This window comes from Podarcis bocagei, assembly GCF_964188305.1.
Source record: "Podarcis bocagei genome assembly, chromosome: 16".
Lineage (NCBI taxonomy): Eukaryota > Metazoa > Chordata > Lepidosauria > Squamata > Lacertidae > Podarcis > Podarcis bocagei.
The window spans coordinates 26005951-26024737 of record NC_138142.1 but is presented as its reverse complement, the minus strand read 5'-3'; the positions used below and the strand labels follow the sequence as shown (position 1 = coordinate 26024737).

The following is an 18787-nucleotide window of genomic DNA, read 5'->3' as shown; positions in this document are numbered from 1 at the left end:
CTCCAGTTTCTCGCCTCTTGATCCCTCTGCAAAGCTTTTTTCCCACCCTCTCCTCTCCCCCAATGAAGTTTTCTAAATCCGGCCCACACACGGTCTGGAAAGCAGCATGTTTTTACATGAGTAGAAGGTGTCCTTTTATTTAAATTGCATCTCTGGGTTATTTGTGGGGCATAGGAATTCGTTCATTCCCCCCCCCCTTTCAAAATATAGTCTGGCCCACCACATGGTCTGAGGGACAGTGGACTGGCCCCCTGCGGAAAAAGTTTGCTGACCCCTGCTAAGTACTTCTGTGGTGGACAGCAAAGCCAGACCAGAGTTTGGTGATGCAGTCCCTCAGAATTCCACCAGAGGGCTGGAGCCTCTCTGAATGAGTACTAAGCAGAGTGGGAGGAGAAAAATAAAAGGAGCAGTTTCTGAGGGAGTTTTTAGACTGGGCTTGGTTTGAGTGTCTTGGGAGAGTTTTACGCCAGGAGCTGGCTGGAGGGCTGACTTTGAGCCAGGAGAAGTAGAAGCTGTGTGGATACAGCCTGCATGGGTCTCATTCCAGTCAGGAGTCAAAATAAAAAAATCCTTCCTGTAGCACCTTAAAGACCAACTAAGTTAGTTCTAGGTATAAGCTTTCGTGTGCATGCACACTTCTTCAGATACACTGAAACAGAAGTTGCCAGATCCTTCTATATAGTGAGAAGGTGGGGAGGGGTATTACTCAGAAGGGGTATTACTCAGAAGGTATTACTCCCATCCAGTCAGGAGGGGAGAGATATTCTAGAAAGAGAAGACTCCCAAGCCAGTAACAAGGGGTGTGACAATCCTCAGGGTCTGTTATACTATTTACTTCAATAAGAGTATGTAAACGCAGTCAGTAACATTGGAAGATAAGGACGGATCAAGGACGGCACGCAGGAAGTCACTTACACAGAATTGTATTAATTTGTTATAATTTTTATAATTGGGTTAAAATCTGGAAAATCAATAAAAAAAGTGGTGATGAAGTTCCAAAAAAGAGGAGTGGACTTTAAAACTATTGGACTATATGGGGAAGGCGAAAATAAGAAACCCAAAAGAGGAAATGCTTGTGGAGGAGTGGAGATCCTTTTCAGAATATGTGAGAAAATATTATAGTCAAATGAAAACACAGGCAGGACTGGAAATATAAGCAAAGGAAGGAGAATGATAAAGGAATCTAATGTTGGATATTTGTTATAGAAATGAGTATTACATTTAGTAGACAAAGGATTTGAACAGAAGCATCATGGAAGTAAGGATGAGGAGTCAAAATGTTGAGGGAATATTGTATTGAAACTGAATTGAATTTGTTAAATTGTATGAAAATTAATTTAAAAAATATGTAACTGTCAGGGAACTGCCATCGGAGCTGGAAGCGGAGGGAAGGCTCCAAAAGGATGGCGGAGAGGGTCCAAGTAGGGAGAGAGGGAGCCCATCTGCTGGGGAAGGAAATCAGCGTAACACCAGTAGAGAAGGGGGGCAGATGGGGGAATCGGGGAGGAGGCTCCAAGACTCCTCGCCGGAGACCAGCGGAGAGAGTACGGGTACTCCACTGCCCACACCCTCCCTGAGCAGAAGACTTCCACGCAGGGAGAGTAGGAGGAGACTTGGCATCAAGGAACTTTTGTGCTGGAAGAAGTTTAAGAAACGCCCACTGACGGATTCTGCCAGCGACTGAGACAGTCACGATGCTGGAGGCTGTTCAGTCAGAAAGGGTTAACCAGGTAACCTAGCCAGGAGTGGCGGCAACTTACGCACGAGCAACCCCTAAACCCATTACAGTAACATAAAGAGAACAAGATGCTGCGTGAAGTGAGCCAATGGCTTGATCCAGTAGGGCTTTGCTTATGTATTCATAGAGCCCATGGTGATTTTAATAAATTAAACAGAGTGGAATTTTTCTTTTTACTTCATGATTGGCACAATGAGGGACGATATTTCCCTCCACAGAAGGGGAAGGCTGCCATAGGAAGACAAAGAATGTCATTCATTTCTATAAACCTTTTAAGAACTGTATTACACTCTGCAAACATTTCTGTGTGCTCGGAAATTCAATTGCCTTCAAACCAGCCATGGCCATTATTGCATGAAATCCATCTTGAACATGATACCATGTCACTGGCACACCGTGGTCCTCTAGCCGCTTCTTGTACAACAGCCCATCGTCCCGGAGAAAATCATATTCACAGGTTAGAATGAAAGCCTCTGGGAGCTGGCGGATTATGTCATCCTCCACTAAAAGGGGGGCAAACATTATCTCATAACCTCTTTTAACTTGTTCATAAAGTTCCTCTGAAAATGGAGCAGGTTCTACAGGAACATAGCCCCTAGCTTTAAATTCTTCTGGAATGTTATCAGCACTTATCCATTTTTTATATTTCTCCCTCAAATCAGGAGGGACATGGGCGCCTTTCAGAATTCCATCTACATTCATTGTCTTCCCAGTGAGATATGTCATACCCAATTTAACCCCTCGTTTCCTGAACAAGGGAGGAACTGAATGGTTTTGCTGATAGGATGGCAAATTGAAGTCCATTCCTTGGAGGAATGGGTAGATCAGGACCTGAGCTCGCACTCTTGGGAGGTCCTCTCTGGTCACCAGTTCTTGGCAAATGGATGCAGCAAAAGTGCCTCCACTACTCTCCCCAACAATGGCAATGCGGCTGGGGTCCACTCCGTATTCCTTTGCATTTTTCATAAAATGTATTACAGCAGTTAAACAGTCCAGTACAGGGACTGGATACGGATGCTTAGGAGCTAAACGAAATCTAAAGAAAAAACAAGATATCGTCAACATTTGACATCATACTTGGGGCTGAGGTACCTTCAGCACCCCTAAGGAGACTGGTCCCCCTAAGTATACTGGCAGTTCCATTCAAATGGTTATGTGCTCCACGTCATGTGATCATTTATGCAAAATGGGACTTACCGGGGGGGGCAATATTTACTCAGGTTGGCACCCCTGCCTTCACACAAGCAAGACAAATTCCAGTCAGGCAGATGCCACTCAAGGAGGGTGAAAAAGAGGGGCAATGGTGCAGAGGTGGGGGTCTGTGGTGATTTCAGAGGGAAGAAGAGGAGTTTGGATTTGATATCCTGCTTTATCACTACCCTAAGGAGTCTCAAAGCGGCTAACATTCTCCTTTCCCTTCCTCCTCCACAACAAACACTCTGTGAGGTGAGTGAGGCTGAGAGACTTCAGAGAAGTGTGACTAGCCCAAGGTCACCCAGAGCTGCATGTGGATGAGCAGGGAATCGAACCCGGTTCACCAGATTACGAGTCCACCGCTCTTAACCACTACACCACACTTGCTCTTCAGGGAGAACTGAAGAGGCTTGGAGTGGAGCATTGAGCCCCAGTGCCTGAGGTTTTCCATGATAATATAATGCTAGTTCACATCCTGTTCTCAGTGGCCAGTGGTCAATCATTGGAGAAACTCACAATCAGAACATGAGTCTTGTGGTACTCTTCCCTCCCACAGCTTCCAGCAACTGGCATTCAGAAGGACACTGTCTCAAGGACCAAGCTGGCTTTCTTCCAGGCAGACATTTGTCTGATAATACGAGGAATATAATTAATATTTTGGAAAAGCTGCAAGAGGATATTAACACCAAAGCATTCTTAATTTTCGTAGATGCCGAGAAAGCCTTTGACAATATTTCTTGGAGTTTTATGAGGAAAAATCTTCAGGGAATGGGGGTCGGTCAAGGGTTTGAAAATGGTATAAGTGCAATTTACTCAGAACAAAAGGCTAAATTAATAGTCAACAATGTGGTGACTGAGGAATTTAAGATAGAGAAAGGGACACGACAAGGTTGCCCAATTTCCCCATTACTTTTTATCTCTGTCCTGGAGGTTTTGTTAAACATGATAAGAAGGGACCATTTGATTAAAGGCATAACGGTCGGAGCCAAACAATACGAATTGAAAGCTTTTGCAGATGACTTAGTATTGACATTACAGGAGCCAGAATCTAGCATTAAAAGAGTATTAGAACTGATCCAGGAGTTTGGTCATGTGGCAGGATTTAAGTTGAATAAGTAAAAAAACCAAAGTTCTTGAGAAAAACTTAACAATGACTGAAAGAGAGAGGTTTCAGAATGAGACAGGTTTAACACTGGTCAAGAAGGTTAAATATTTGGGGATAAACATGACAGCTAAAAATGGGAACTTATTTAAGGACAACTATGAAAAATGTTGGTCAGACGTTAAAAAGGATTTAGAAATATGGTCAAATTTGAAGCTTTCCTTGTTGGGCCGAATTGCTGTTATCAAGATGAATGTATTGCCAAGAATGTTGTTTTTGTTCCAATCGTTACAAATTTTGGACAAAATGGACTGTTTCAAGAAGTGGCAGAGAGACATATCTAAATTTGTCTGGCAGGGCAAGAAACCCAGAATAAAATTTAAAATATTAACCGATGCAAAAGAAAGAGGGGGGTTTGCTCTTCCAGACCTTAAACTCTATTATGAATCAGCAGCTTTCTGCTGGTTGAAGGATTGGCTGCTTCTTGAGAACACAGACATTTTGGATTTAGAAGGTTTCAATAATGTTTTCGGGTGGCATGCATACTTATGGTATGACAAGGTTAAAGCACATAAGGCATTTAAGAACCATATTGTCAGGAAAGCACTGTTCAATGTCTGGACACGATACAAAGACTTACTTGAAAACAAAACCCCAAGGTGGTTGTCACCAATGGAGGCAAAAGCTCAAAAAAAAACTCAATATGGAGACCAAGTGGCCAAAATATTGGGAGATTTTAGAGCAAGAAGGAGACAAATTGAAACTGCAGAGTTTTGAGAAATTAAAAGATAGAGTGTGAGATTGGCTTCATTATTTTCAAATAAGAGAGGTATAAAATTTAGACAAAAAAATCGACTTCCAGGTGGAAAAATCAAAGTTGGAAACAGAATTGTTAGACCCCCAAAACTAAGATAATTTCAAGAATGTATAACTTGCTGTTAAAATGGAATACTCAGGATGAAACAGTCAAATCTGCTATGATTAAATGGGCACAGGACGTTAGTCATAATATTATGTTTGCTGACTGGGAACAGTTGTGGACCACGGGTATGAAATTCACGGCATGTAATGCCCTTAGAGAGAATATGAAAATGATTTATAGGTCGTACATGACACCAGTCAAGCTTGCAAAAATCTATCATTTGCCCAACAATAAATGTTGGAAATGTAAAGAAACCGAGGGTACATTCTTTCACCTTTGGTGGACGTGCCCAAGGATTAAGGCTTTCTGGGAAATGATATATAATGAATTGAAAAAGGTATTTAAATATACCTTCCTTAAGAAACCAGAGGCCTTTCTCCTGGGCATTGTCGGCCAATTGGTGTTAAAGAAGGATAGAATTTTCTTTATGTATGCAACAGCAGCAGCAAGATTACTCATCGCGAAATATTGGAAGACACAGGAGCTACCCACACTGAAAGAATGGAAGATGAAGGTCATGGACTACATGGAATTGGCAGAGATGACTGGCAGAATCCGTGACCAGGGAGAAGAGTCGGTGGAGGAAGATTGGAAGAAGTTTAAAGATTACTTGCAGAAGCACTGTAAAATTAAGGAATGTTGAAATGACGTTTGAGTGAAAATAAGTGGTACTGGTAAAGAGATGCTTAAGAAAATGTAAATAGGGATTGATCATTGGAAACGGATATTTATAATAATAGGTTAACATATGGAGTAAGGATGAATGTTAGAGGGTAAGGATTTGCTGAATTTAATATTTGAAGTGGAATACAAAATGGAAGGTGTGAGGAGGTCAAGAAACTAGTGAAGAAAATATAAGATTTGAAAATATTAATCTATTTTTCAGTTTTGATTTTTGACTTTACTCTTTGTTCTTATTCTTTATTCTTTATTTTTTATCTTTTCTTCTATCAACTGTTTTTCTACTCTGTATCTTATTTGTTTTGCTTTTGTAGGTTGAATGTTGGAATTTGTTGGAATTTGTTTTTATTGTTTGTGAAATATTAATAAATATCATTTAAAAAACAACAACAGAAGGACACTGTCTCCACCTGCAAAGGCAGGCTATAGCCATCATGGCTAGTAGCCACTGGTAGTCTTATACCATGTGCATTTGTTTAATCCTCTTTTAAAGCCACCCAAGTTGGAGGCCATCATTGCCTCCTGAGGGAACGAGTTCCACAGCTTAACTACACACTGCGTAAAGAAGTACTTTCTTTTAGGTGAATCTTCTAGCATTCAGCTTCATTGAATGTCCACATGTTCTAGAGTTAAGAGAGAGGGACAAAACATTTATCCAGTTTTATGTAAAAGTAGTTTAATGTTCCTTATATCACGCCTTGGAAGGAATTTTGTCCTGAAAGGCAGGATAGAGATAATCACAACAGATAGAACTGGCATAGATTGAGAAGCCATATCAGCCTCTCATGGTGGATAAGGTTATCCATGAATACTAGTCGCAAGGCGGATGGGCCATCTCCACTATCACAGGCAGTAATGCTTCTGAATACCAGATGATGTACATTGCAACTGGGAGTAGTGCTCCTGTGTCTGGGTCCAGCTTGTGGGCTTTTCATTGGGATATTTGGTTGGCCACCGTGAGAACAGGATGTTCCAGCTTCTTATGCTTAAAGCCAGAGGGATTGGGTCCAAAGGCATAAAAATCAAAATACAAAGGTGAACACCCATTCTAAAGGTTGGCAAATTCACGATGTTGGCAAAATCAGCCATTTTCTGGGCTCATGTGGAAGGGTTAGAAACTGAAGCGTGAAGATACTTACTCAACACACATAACCACTGAGTCGGTTCCGTGGGCAAGCGAATGGCAGATCCTTTCAGAAGTTCCTGGAAAAAGGCACATAACCTTTAACGAGTCTCCTTTGGCAACAACTAAGTTGAACTGAACCCTTTATAAATGGGGCATCACTAGTTGAAAACCATTATGTACATTTTGTTCCCTCCTGATCAGCAGTTTCAATGGGTAAAACTCAGAATAGAACCAAAAAATCCATACTTTTAAAGCAAGGTGTACTAGGAAGAACAAAGACTGGGATCCATTTTGGACTGGCTAGCGAAAGGCTGGCTGGGAAAGATGCCTTTGACTCCAGTGCTGCACAGCTGTGGGAACAAGCCCTCCTTGAGATGACCATGGACTCCCTCGATGCAGAATGAACGTGTAAATACGTGAATAAGTCAGAACAGGACCAAACAAACCTCAGACCACATTTTTGGGCTTCTTTCAAATTAATTCTGAGCATCTCTGGAAGACCTTTCATAGAAGTCCATTGAAGTACGAAGCACAAATACCTTCTTTGGCATTTTTCATTGACCTTGACATTAGGAATTAATACAGAACCAGACATCTCTGGAACAGGAAGGCTCAGCCCTGTTTTCTTACCACACAATCCCATCCTGCCAGGTTAAGCTGCCTACAGTTCAGAAACTTCAGCTGGTGCAGAATTCAGCAGCCAGGTTGCCCACCGTGGTTTGGGTATATAATGCCAATCCTGGTGTGACTGCATTGGCTGCCAATTTGTTTCTGGGCCCAAGCCCAGAACTGTTGTGGCTCCCCGTTTGTGGAATGCTCTCCCCCAGGAGACCCACCTGGCGCCTTTGTTTCATATTGTCAGGTGCCTTTGGCTAATTAACCAATAGACGGCCTTTTAAACTGTGTGTAGCCACAGGTTATTGACATTGTTTGTTGTTATTCTTTATATTGTTATAGTTGGGGGGAGACCACCCTAAACCTTAGAAATTAATAAATGGTAGGATTTTGATTATTATTTGGAGCAGGCATAGGCAAACTCCGGCCCTCCAGATGTTTGGGACTACAATTCCCATCCTCCCCGATCACTGGTCCTGTTAGCTAGGGATATGGGAATTGTAGTCCCAAACATCTGGAGGGCTGGAGTTTGCCTATACCTGATTTGGAGTATTGAAGGGAAGATTGGAGGCCAGCGGAAAAAACACTTTCCAAGTCAGTGCCTCAATTGGATAGAGGCCTTAACTTGACAAAAGGGGTTGTTGGCACATATGCGAGGAATTCTTGGGCCTGAGCAGAAAGAGGTTGTCAGACTCATGGTAATGGGGGGGGGGTTGAGTTTTCAGGAAAAGAGTGTCTTTAGAGCGGTGTTTCCCAAGCTTGGGTCTCCAACTGTTCTTAAACTACAATTCTCATCATCCCATCCTACTGGTTTGGCAGAGAGGTGGTACCCAACTTTTGTAGCAGTATTCATAAAGGTAAAAATAAATACCCAGAGGCAGCACAAACCACCCCCACCCCTCCATAGCAAACATTTCATGACCTTTACATTAAAGTATCACCCCAAATTCTCCACAAACAACAAAGTGAAACATTTCAAAAACATTTCAAAGAACTTACGGATGCTTGCAAATAGTGCAACCCCTCCATGAAGAAAGATTATTCCTTTCCTGTTCCCAGCAGGTGATGTCTTGGGCCAGTACAGCCTCACAGGCACCCCATCAAAAACCAGGTCCCTTGTGATGATTTTTAGGTCCTTCACTTCTGGAAATAATAGGTTTAGGATCCTGAGTATGGAATATCTATGGAAGATGCCCAGTTTTTCCAGAATTCCTCCCTGTTTAAACCAAAACATTTAGCATTTTAAATCAGCATTAGATATATGTATTGCATATACGTATTGCCTATGGAACAGAAACCGTGCATGGGAGATGACTGCGCTGTTTATCCTTTCCTTCCTCTTGGGATGGAAACTTATTCTCTTTGAGCAGCCCAGAAGTGAAGCCCCTGCCCACTCCCCTTTCCTAGTACGCTGCCTGTTATTTCAAACCTTAAGATGCAACACAAATTGGGGGTATTCAGTGCTAGTACTACTCAGGATAAATCCACTGGAGTGCATAAGAACCTAAGCAGTGTAGGAGTACAAATATCCAGAGTGTGGGGATCAGATGGGATTACTATGAGGAATTATAAAATATGCATCAAGCCATTGTGTCAGCTGTGAAAGCATGGTGTTGATTGGGTTTAATTCATTGACAGTAATTTCTGATCAAATCCCACAACCCTCTGCATCTCTGGCCATTTCCTCTACTGTCCATTTCTCTCTGCTTGCGTACACAGCCCAGCTGCCCGTTGCTTTGCCAGGCATCACAGCTGTCAACCGTCCCTTATTTGGCGGGAAACTCCCTTATCCCAGAGCCGTTTCCCGCTGCTGTCCTGGATTGATGATGTCCCATAAATTTCTCGGGTTTCAAAGGAAGCAGCTCCTCTCCCTCCCTACCTGCCAGCCAGGGAGGAGGGAGGCTCCAACTGTGTTGCTTGGCTGCGTTGCTCACCCAATAAGGAGTCTAAGAACGACTGGGGGGTGGAGTTTGCATGCCTTGTGCTGATTAAATCGGCCGCGTTGCAAGGGGACTCGCCTTTGCTCAGCGCTTCCCAGCAGAGAGGTGACGGTGTGTAATATTGAGGCTTGGAAGTGAGCAATAGCCCTGATGGAGCTGGTCTGGGGAAAGGAGAAAGGTCTGCTTATGGAAAGTAACTGCAGCACTTACCAAGCAACGGTCAGCAGGACACAATGAGAAGAAAGGAAAGGTTATGTTGGGATCCACCTCTGAATTACCTGATGCGATTTGCCAGGAAGGCCACTGGGTGGCAGCACATTACCAAGAGACTGAAGCAAAATGACTGAAACATGAAAAGAGGGTGCCGCGGTTGTTTGCAAGGGCAAAAGCCCACCTACAGATTAGCTGAGCTCTTTACTTTGGGACCTGTGATCCCTTATTCCGGCTGCTGATCCCTTATTTTCAAATCTGAAAGTTGACACCTATGCCAGGCATGCATCCTGGGCTGTGAAAGATACTGGGCAGGTTCTTTTGATGTAGCTTTTCTGATATGTTAACCTTAGGATGTTAATCTTAGGGCCGGGGAAACAGATCTCACATGAAGGTGATAATGATCCCTGTCCTCCTGGCCTCCTTCTTATCATGTATATTGCTTGTTTGTGACTTCTGGGGTTGCTGGATGCATTCCTTTGTAGTTCTGTTTTGTTTATCCCAGAAATATGCATGCTTACGGTAATTAGTTTTTGTAGGTTAACTTTGTCCCCAAGTGGGGTTTGTTGAAATGCTCAGAGGAAATCTGATTGGTTCTTAGGAACACTCTGTAAAAAGCTTTTTTGTGAATAAAACTACCTGGGCCGGGGGGGGGGGGCTGTGAAAAAAACACGGACAAGCACAGAGAGACACGATTATACGCACCCTTCCCAGAGTCTTGCTGGTTCAAGCCTCTGTGTGTATTCTTATTAATCAGAGTTCAACCCTTCATTTAGTTTGTGAATGCCTCAACCCTCCAAAAGTTTCCCCACTGGGACATCTCTGTATTATGGCCAAGATCTTGAGCCCATCTAATCATAGATTAGGCCAATTCATGGAGGAGGCTATAGGTATGTTTGCACTATTGTGGGTTGTATGCCGCTGAATACTGCTTGCTAGGACTCACAACCGCAACCAGTCTTGCTGGTTCAAGCCTCTGTGTGTATTTTCATAACCAGAGTTCAATCCTTCCTTTCCTTTGGGAACGCCTCAAAGCAGAGCCTGCTGGATTAGGCCAATGGCCCATCTAGGCCAGCATCTCGCAGTTGTCAACCAGCTGCCCCAATGGGAAACCCACAAACCCGGACCCAAGCACAGGAGCCCTCTCCCCTCCGGTGTTTTCCAGCAACTGGTGTTCAGAAGCATTGCTGCCTCCATCTCTAGAGCCAGAGCTGGTTAATAAGCATCCATAGCTATTGCCTCCAGGAATTTCTCTATTTCTCGTTGGAAGCTATTCAACTTGGCAGCCATCACTGCCTCTTGTGAGAGTGACTTCCATGGATTGAACATCTTATGTGTGAAGAAGTCCTTTCTTCTATCTGTCCTGAATCTTCCAACATTCAGCTTCATTGGATTGTCTACAAGTTCTAGTGAGACGGAGGAAAACCTTTCTCTCTCTATTTTCTCCATAATCTTAAACATTTCTATCACGTCACCTCTTACTTGCCTTTTCTCTAAACTAAAATATTTCAAATGTTGCAGCCCTTTTTATAGAGGTGTCGCTTCATCCCTGTAATATATGTAAAATGAACTTACCAGTACAAATCCATACCCCACTAAGAGATTTAAAAGTATCAATGGTGCAGGACGGGTGATTCCTCGAGGCAGGTGGGTCCTGGCAAGAGTATAAGAAACTCCCCACACTAACAGCATGAAATGAATGAAAATGGTCATATATAATATCAGCATCCACAGAGTTCCACCAAATGCCATTTCCCTTCTACTCAGAGGCACAGAGCCAAGGACTTCGCCTTAGCCAATGCTGTTGGCTTTTATACAAGAACACTCCGTGTCACCTGCAAGAGAACATCCTCGGCCAACCCACTTAATCTCTCAGCTGAGAAGAAAACAAATTGTTTAGGAATGTGGTAATAAGGTGCAGGCTAACCATAGACTGGCTTAACAGCTTATCTTTAGAATGACTCGTGATTAGAATGCCCGAAAACAGGTTGGCTGACAGTTGAAATGGATGCATGCTTCAGCAAATATAGAGCTTGCTTAAGCCTAAGGGTTGTCAGTATGTGGCTTTATTGCTTGAGTCAATGTGTAAAAGCATAGGAACACAGACCAAAGGAGGAAAGAAATTAGGAGGAATGGTAATCAAATTCAGAGTAATGGGATATGTCAACAAAGGGGGGGGGATTTTAGTATTTTAATTGGGCGGACGTGATAGGCTGTAAACCCTGCACATACCCAGCCAATGGGGAAACAGGAGGAAACCTGCCTCGGGTATAAGGGATATAAGCTTCGGTCTTACTATTTTTGGGTGTGTCTGCTTTTGGACACCTGATCTTGCAAGGACGTTATTTTGTAATCGATAAACTCTCTACTGCTTCAGCTATTTTGTTCAGATTTTGAGGATCTCACACCCACTTCTAACATTCCTCACACAGGGTGTGGGTGTATGTTCGTTGGTGTGAATTTGCCTAAACTCCCCTGTCAAGTGCCAATCAATGTCCCTGCAGTCGTTATTAGCACTAACTCAGGTTTCCAGCCCATTTCCAAATTCAACTCCTTGAATAACACGTTGCAGTAATCCAAATGAAAGGTAGTCAGTGTTGATTTGTCCTCAAGATAATGCTGCTGGCCAGCACCTAATGCCATGACACCATAGGGTGGAGGTGATGGGGTCAAGGATGGAAAGCCAACATTGCTGTGGGGGAAAGGGCACAGAAGACGAGCTCCCTTGTGACAGGCCTTGCTTGAATCAGAAAGGATTGTCTTACTAGCACTCTTCACTTTCAGTGTTTGGGGGGAGGAGAACTTTTGGCCCCTCGGTGTTCTTTGGGTCTCAACCATGGGTCCCTAGATGTTTTTGAACTACAACTCCCATCATCCTTGAGCACTGGCCATGCTGGGTAGCCATGATCTCCTTCTCGTACGTCTCCTGGATGGTGCCAACTCTTTCTCTTATGGGCTTTCTGTGAAGAGGAAATCCCCCTTCTGTCTTTACTATGAGGGAAGGAGTCCCTTGCCTCTTTGTAAACCCATGAGAAGAAGGAAAAACTCAGTTGACACAGAAAGGAGCATTACTCATCCACGTGTAGCATAAGTGGGTGAATGAGATGTCCCTGCCTCAAAACACCGGGCCCTGTCAGAGAAGAAGCCATTGGGGTCTGACCTGTCCCCTCCTGGGCGGCCATCTTGTTCTGGGGTGGCAGAAGCAACCGGCAAAGCTATAACAGCTATGACACACCTCAGAAGGCAGGGATACCTAAGCATGGTTGAGGAGCCCCACTCGTGACACTTGGGGAAGGCAATATGGATTGTCCGCTGGGTCTGGGGACTTCTAAAAGAGAAACCTCACAATCCTGCCCCTCACCCATAAGTAGTGGTGGTGGGGAAGATCACTTAAAGACTACTTGGCGGCCATGACACCCAAGTGCCTTCCCTTGCCTTAAAACCACTCATTAAAAAGAATAGATGGAAAAGAAAAATATATCTCCATACACAGAGCAAAGGCAAGGAGCACGTCTTTTTCCCACATGGGTTTGTTATTTGGTGAGTAAAAAAACAGTACAGTTGGTGGGGAGTGATAATGCAGAGTATCACCTATGGGGGCCAAGGCCGACCAGTTAATCCACTGCCCACCCCACCCCTCATGCAGGCATGGCAGCTCCCCTCAAAAGCGGGGGGTGGGGGAAACCACCCAAAAAAGACAGCCTTGAAGATTGCCTGCTAATGTCCAAGGCGGTAGGAGTGCAAATATCCAGAGATGTAGTGATCAGGTGGGATTGCTATGAGGAATTATAACAAATATAGAGTAAGCCATCTGTGTCAGCAATGAAAGTTGACTGGGTTTAAACTATTTTGATATGATTTTTGATCAATCTACACCCCTGCATCCCTGTGAAATAAATATTTAATTGCCTCCCCAAGGGGCCCCTGCCTCAGAAAGAGGAGCAGGACCTTGGAAGGAGTGCAAGTGAAGGCTCTGTACCGGTCGGGAAAAGACAGAGACCACACCAGGATTTGGAAAAAGCAAAGCCTGATCTTTATTGAAAGAACAGAAAAACAACAACACAAAAAACTGTTGCAACAGGGTCCCCGCTCACGCAATGACACGGAGTCAGAGACCCCAACAAAAGGACTGCCTTGATTCTTATACCTTTTGATTTTCATTCAGATCAATAGCAAGGAGGTGGGGGGAAGCGACATGAGTGGTGTGAAGAGTGGATTAACATAAGGTGAGCAGGATGCTGAAAGACTTTCTGGAGGTGTCAATTTGCTGAAGGGCTCAGGTGATATGTGTCGATCTTCGTGTTATTTAATTTTGGATCTGCTTAAAATGGCTTTTCCTTTATCTACAGGAAAACCTTCGCAACTGCTGATAAATCAGCATGCAGATGTGGGGCTGGATGTTTGAGAAGATGTTCAGGAAATGACTTAAATGTTAATGTGAAATCCTATTCTGCGTTGCTATCAATTCGGGTGTTTGCATACTTTTTGGAAAATAAGACTGCTTTATTTTGAGCTCATATCTGTGTGTATTCATGGTATGGTTTGCAGACCCAGTAGGTGGCAGTGTGGGAGAGAGAGTTTTGGCAGCCTTTTGGATACAATATCGAGTCAAGTACATACATTTGAAATACATAGATTGTTACATTCTTTAAAAACTATATTTTGGATACATTCAGAAAAGTACAGCATACTACGGCATTTCATTAAAGATACATTCACAAATACATTTTAAAAGGATAGCTTCATGGAGAAAGAGGTACACTTCAAAGAGGTACACTTTGTAGAGAAAAGATTCATTTCAGTAAGGGCATCTCAGGAAGAATACATTTAGACTCATTTCAGTGAGACAGGAATGGCAACAGGCACGTTACATTAAGATGATGCATTAAAATGGAAAAGGCACACATTATATTACATTCAATGATACGTGAAAAGACACAGTAAGATGACATATTCCCAACAATGCGTTCTTTAAGGCACAGTTTATTATTGTTGTGGGACTTTTGGGTAGGATGATATCATTAGGATCACTTTTCCTTTATTCCCCTCTCTGACCCTGATTCTCTTATGACAATTTCCCCTCTCTGAGGCTTAATTTTTTTGGGAAAAAATTATTGCCTCACATCCATTGCTACATACTCTCCTTCTCCAAGGTGATACTGGGGAAGGGTGTGATCGGGTTGCAAGGGTGCAAGAATGGGAGTGTGGGGTAAGGTTGAACGGAAGGTGGACATAAGGATAGGAATACATTGTCCACAGCAGCACAGGATGCCAAGGAAGACAATCAGGGAAATGAATATAATCAGTATGCCTCTCGCTAATTCGCGGAGCCAAGAGGTTTGAGGTAGCCATGACCAAGGATCCCAGTCGGAAAGACCTTCATGGGGGATCTTCTTCAGAGTATCAGTTAGGGAATCTATGGTATCAAGGTGTCCAGTGATATTGAGGATCTGGTCTGACACAAAGGAACAGCATTCTGTCCCGATTAATTTACAAGCACCTCCTTGGGATGACAATAAATAGTCCAGACATAAACGGTTTTCAATGGACATTTTGCGTACTTCCGTGAGCTCGGTAAGGACAGAACGTGTAGTAGCTTCTGACTCTTTCATGAATTGTAACAGGACATCGGCAAGCCTAAGAATGTCTAGGTGATTTGAGAAGGTTCCATAAGCGGGGAGGAGGGCTCGGAGCCACGTTTCCCCATTTGGTTTTGGCTGTGGGCGTGTCGTGGGAATGGGGGATCGCCTGTTTCTCAAGTGGCCGTCAGGTAGAGCTAGGGTAACTCTGAACCCTGGGTGAATGTGGCCGAGGTAACAGGACCCCTGCATATGAATAGAGACCCATGTATAAGCTCTTTGCGCACAGATCCAAAATAGTCCTCCCAGCGGCTTTTCTATACGCCCGGTGTGGAAGGCAGTAATGAGGTCTGGCATAGGTTTTTCTCGAGTGAAGGGTGTCAGTACTGCAGTCAAAGCATCGCTGAGAGATTTGAATGAGCGGGTGTGGGAGTGGTTGTGAACCAGTGTGGTGAGTCCCTCGGGGTTGGTTTTGATGGTAACATTACAGGCGCTGGAGCCTACCTGGTCTCCAGTTCCCGAGAACTCCTTGCACACTGGTCCAAAGGTTTGGCCACTCAGATAAATATATTGGGAGCTGGGTTTCAGGAAAGTTAGGTTGCGTTGAAGCAGGTAACTAGATCTGTATTGATCTAGTGTGAGGGGTGTGCTTATGAAGGGTATCCCTTCATCAATGTGTGATGGGGCGTGTGCACAGATCCAGCACTGTGAAAGATTTGTGGTTTGTACTACATTCTGTAGAAGTTGTACATAAGAGTTTGCTTCCCATGATGATAGTCTGCGGGCTGGGAGGGGGGAGGTGTTATTTCTGAGAGTTTAACATGTCTCGGGGCAGTTCCTATGGGGTGGACAGGGTCCTGGGACTTGAGGAGCATTGGGTCAGTTGCTATTCCCCCACATCGCTGCGGTCCCTCAGGATCCCATTCCAAGGTTTTCCCACCACCCACAGGATGCAACCACCCTTCAAGATACGCTTTTCCTACCCAGTCAGTTGTGTGCAGGTCCCATATACAGCAGAATCTTCGGACACAAATACCTTGGTAGGTGGAAGTAGCCATTTGATTGGTGCAATAAAATCCGTAAGTCCAATGTTTGTAGTACATGGAATCTGTGTAGCTTTCCCAAAGTCCATTGCCGATTTCAGAGGGTTGATAGTGCCTGATGACCTTTCCCCATTCAGCTTGGATGTAAGTTCCATTGTGACAGACCAAGCAGATCCATGGATCTTCAAGGGTGTATATGGCTCGTCCCAGGATGGCATAGGAGGCAGTTCTTTGAAACAGCCTTTGCATGTTGGTGAGCGCCTGGGGCGTACTAGTGTCTAAGGAGACTATCGGCCAGCCTATTTGCCCCCAATGCGTGCATTGATGTAGGATACGCAAATGTTTGGGGACCCATGCTTTGGGCATTATGAGGCGCCCATCGGGAAGTGTCCAGGTGTAGCCTTATTGGAGTTCACCGATTGGGTCTGCGTTGCTCCGGGACAGGAGGAAGAAAGTCAAAATGACACTGAGTTGGTTCAAAGAAAGAGTTTATTCTGCTCTCCGGATAGCAGAAGGCACTTGCGTGGTGAGTCCACAGCAAGTCCAAAGAAATGACAAGTTTCATGCAGTATATATATCCTCCAGGCATCCTCTCCCCCTTCCCCAGCCACGTCAACTTGTATACGCAGGTTGACATCACATATGTTCCTGCTCTGGTACTCTCAACCATAAAAGGATCTTCCTTCCTGTACTTCTGACCATAAAAGGATCTTCCTCTTTCTACTCTTATCTGGGAAGACGTCATAATCTCTGGGAACACGCTTTTGGCGTTTTCCCCGGACATTGGTCTTGCGTGTATTTTGTGGTCAGCACATAAGATAAAGTTCTGACGTGTTTTCTTTGTTCCCCTGGAGAGCCAAGGCCATCGCTTGCCTGTCCTGATAAAGGACAGAACTGTTTATGCAGTTGTGTCTTTATTATGGTTTTGCTCAACAGTTCAAGTTTTACACATTTAAAAGTGCTCTCTTTTGAAAGAACGAAAGGGGGGGGGGTTGAGTCAGTTTTTAAACTTACTACACAGAAACCCATTCCTTCATTCCCTCCTCTTCTTTTGGACAGCCTTACGGCTCGTCCCAAGGCACTGGCTGGTATTCTCGTGTCAGTGCTATAATCTGGGGCCGAATCATTCATGACATCATTTTACGCATCATATTTTGCAAGCATTTCATTAAGCAGGGTATACAGAAGCAGAAAAGAAGCAAGATTAGTCCATTAACATCATTACAAGTCCTCTAAGCCACCCAAGGTTCAGAAGCCACTGAGTCAACCAAGACATGTCCCATCTGTTCCAGGTTGGGACAGGAACATGGGCTACTTTCTCTCTTTCTGTTGCCAGGTGTCGAATAGCTACACCATGGTCAGAGATGTTAAAGCAACAGGCTCCTTCTGTCAAATTTAACGCAGCACAAAATCCGGCGGAACCTAAAATCGGGGCCGTAACTGAGGACTTATTCCAAGGCACAGGGAGGAGGGGTACTCCTCCCAAAGCATTTGTAGGTCACAGAGTGCGAGAGGTTCCGGGTGCAGACCGTGCAATTGGTTCGGTTTTGCAGAATAGGCTTCCGTTTCTACGTGTTGCGGGCCCCCCATTCTCTCATTAGCCACTGGGTTACCTTAAGTGGTGTGGGCGCGGCGATGGCCAGAAATCAGAAGACTACCATCCCGGCTAAAACCATGCCCCCCCCCACAGCCCTACCTGCATCATTTGGGCACAGGGATATATCTATTTCCTAATACCTTCTTCTTCTAACACCTGGGGTGTTAGGCAAACCTATATACAAAGCTATATATTCAAAGGGAAAGAAAAGAAAATGTCCTCTTTTAGTCCACGCTGGATTTTTCTGTTGCCGTGCGCAGAGATGCCAGCTTCCAGGGGTGGCACCAGCAGGGCGGTTGTCTGGTGGGCGCCGAGCCGATGCGGTGAGGAGAAGCGTGAGGCGGCGTCTGTAGGGCACCGAGGGATGGTGAGTCGAAGGGGTTGGTGTAGATCAATCGTCGCAAGTCCAATCTGATACTGCTTGGGGTTTGCTTCATCCTTCAAATTAGGCCTGCTGGAATATATGCAGTCAGGTGTTGGAGGCCCATCCTCTCCCATAGGTGATGGCGTAACTGGGTTAAGAACCTCAGTAACTCGAAGCTGCAACTGCGGGTGCATGAGCAGTGCTTGGCAAAGGGAGATAGAAAAATAAGTTCCTTTCATGTCCAACAATGCTGGCCCAGCATGAGGAGTGACGCACGTGGTTTCCTGTCCAAAGGTGAACTTGTCAGCTTTTGTAATCAGAGTGGCAGCAGTCACTGCTGTTCGCATGCAGGGAGGCAAACCTTGTTTCGTAGTGGTTAATTTTTCAGACAAATAGGCTATGGGTTGGTCATCACAAGGGTCTAACAATTACCTTGATAAAATTACCTTGATAAAAAACATATTTTGCCATGTGCAAATGGCTTTGGATACCTACTAGGTCCACAAATCACCATATAGCATATATTCAATACACAAAAGAAAACAACAATTTGAGCCCAACAAAGGACTGCTGGACATCCAAAGGGCCCCATTACCCCATTAATGTCTTCTGTTTCTTCAGCCAATTCCCATCTCTGTACTCTGCTGCCCTCAGGACCAAAGGCGCTACGCCCACT

At 44.4% G+C, this 18787-nt stretch overlaps 1 protein-coding gene across 1 annotated transcript; it reads right to left on the bottom strand.

The window, feature by feature from the left end:
• Positions 1-1905: 1905 nt before the first annotated feature.
• On the bottom strand, positions 1906-11378 carry LOC308576333 (arylacetamide deacetylase-like 4). Its single transcript, XM_081175588.1, has 4 exons — positions 11104-11378; positions 8378-8594; positions 6777-6840; positions 1906-2774 (listed from the first exon to the last, which is right to left on the bottom strand). Exons 1-4 carry the CDS (start codon positions 11278-11280, stop codon positions 2000-2002), a joined length of 1233 nt encoding a protein of 410 aa, XP_081031714.1. The 5' UTR covers positions 11281-11378; the 3' UTR covers positions 1906-1999.
• Between the last annotated feature and the right edge of the window lie 7409 nt (positions 11379-18787).

Bases quoted from the DNA above. Each gene is read 5' to 3' on its own strand.
- LOC308576333 (XM_081175588.1), bottom strand. From the start codon at position 11,280: ATGGCATTTGGTGGAACTCTGTGGATGCTGATATTATATATGACCATT. The intron at 8,595-11,103 runs GTAAGTTCATTT...TGGTTTAAACAG, and splicing joins TGGGGTATGGATTTGTACTG to GGAGGAATTCTGGAAAAACT. The intron at 2,775-6,776 runs GTAAGTATCTTC...TTTTTTCTTTAG, and splicing joins TCAGTGGTTATGTGTGTTGA to ATTTCGTTTAGCTCCTAAGC.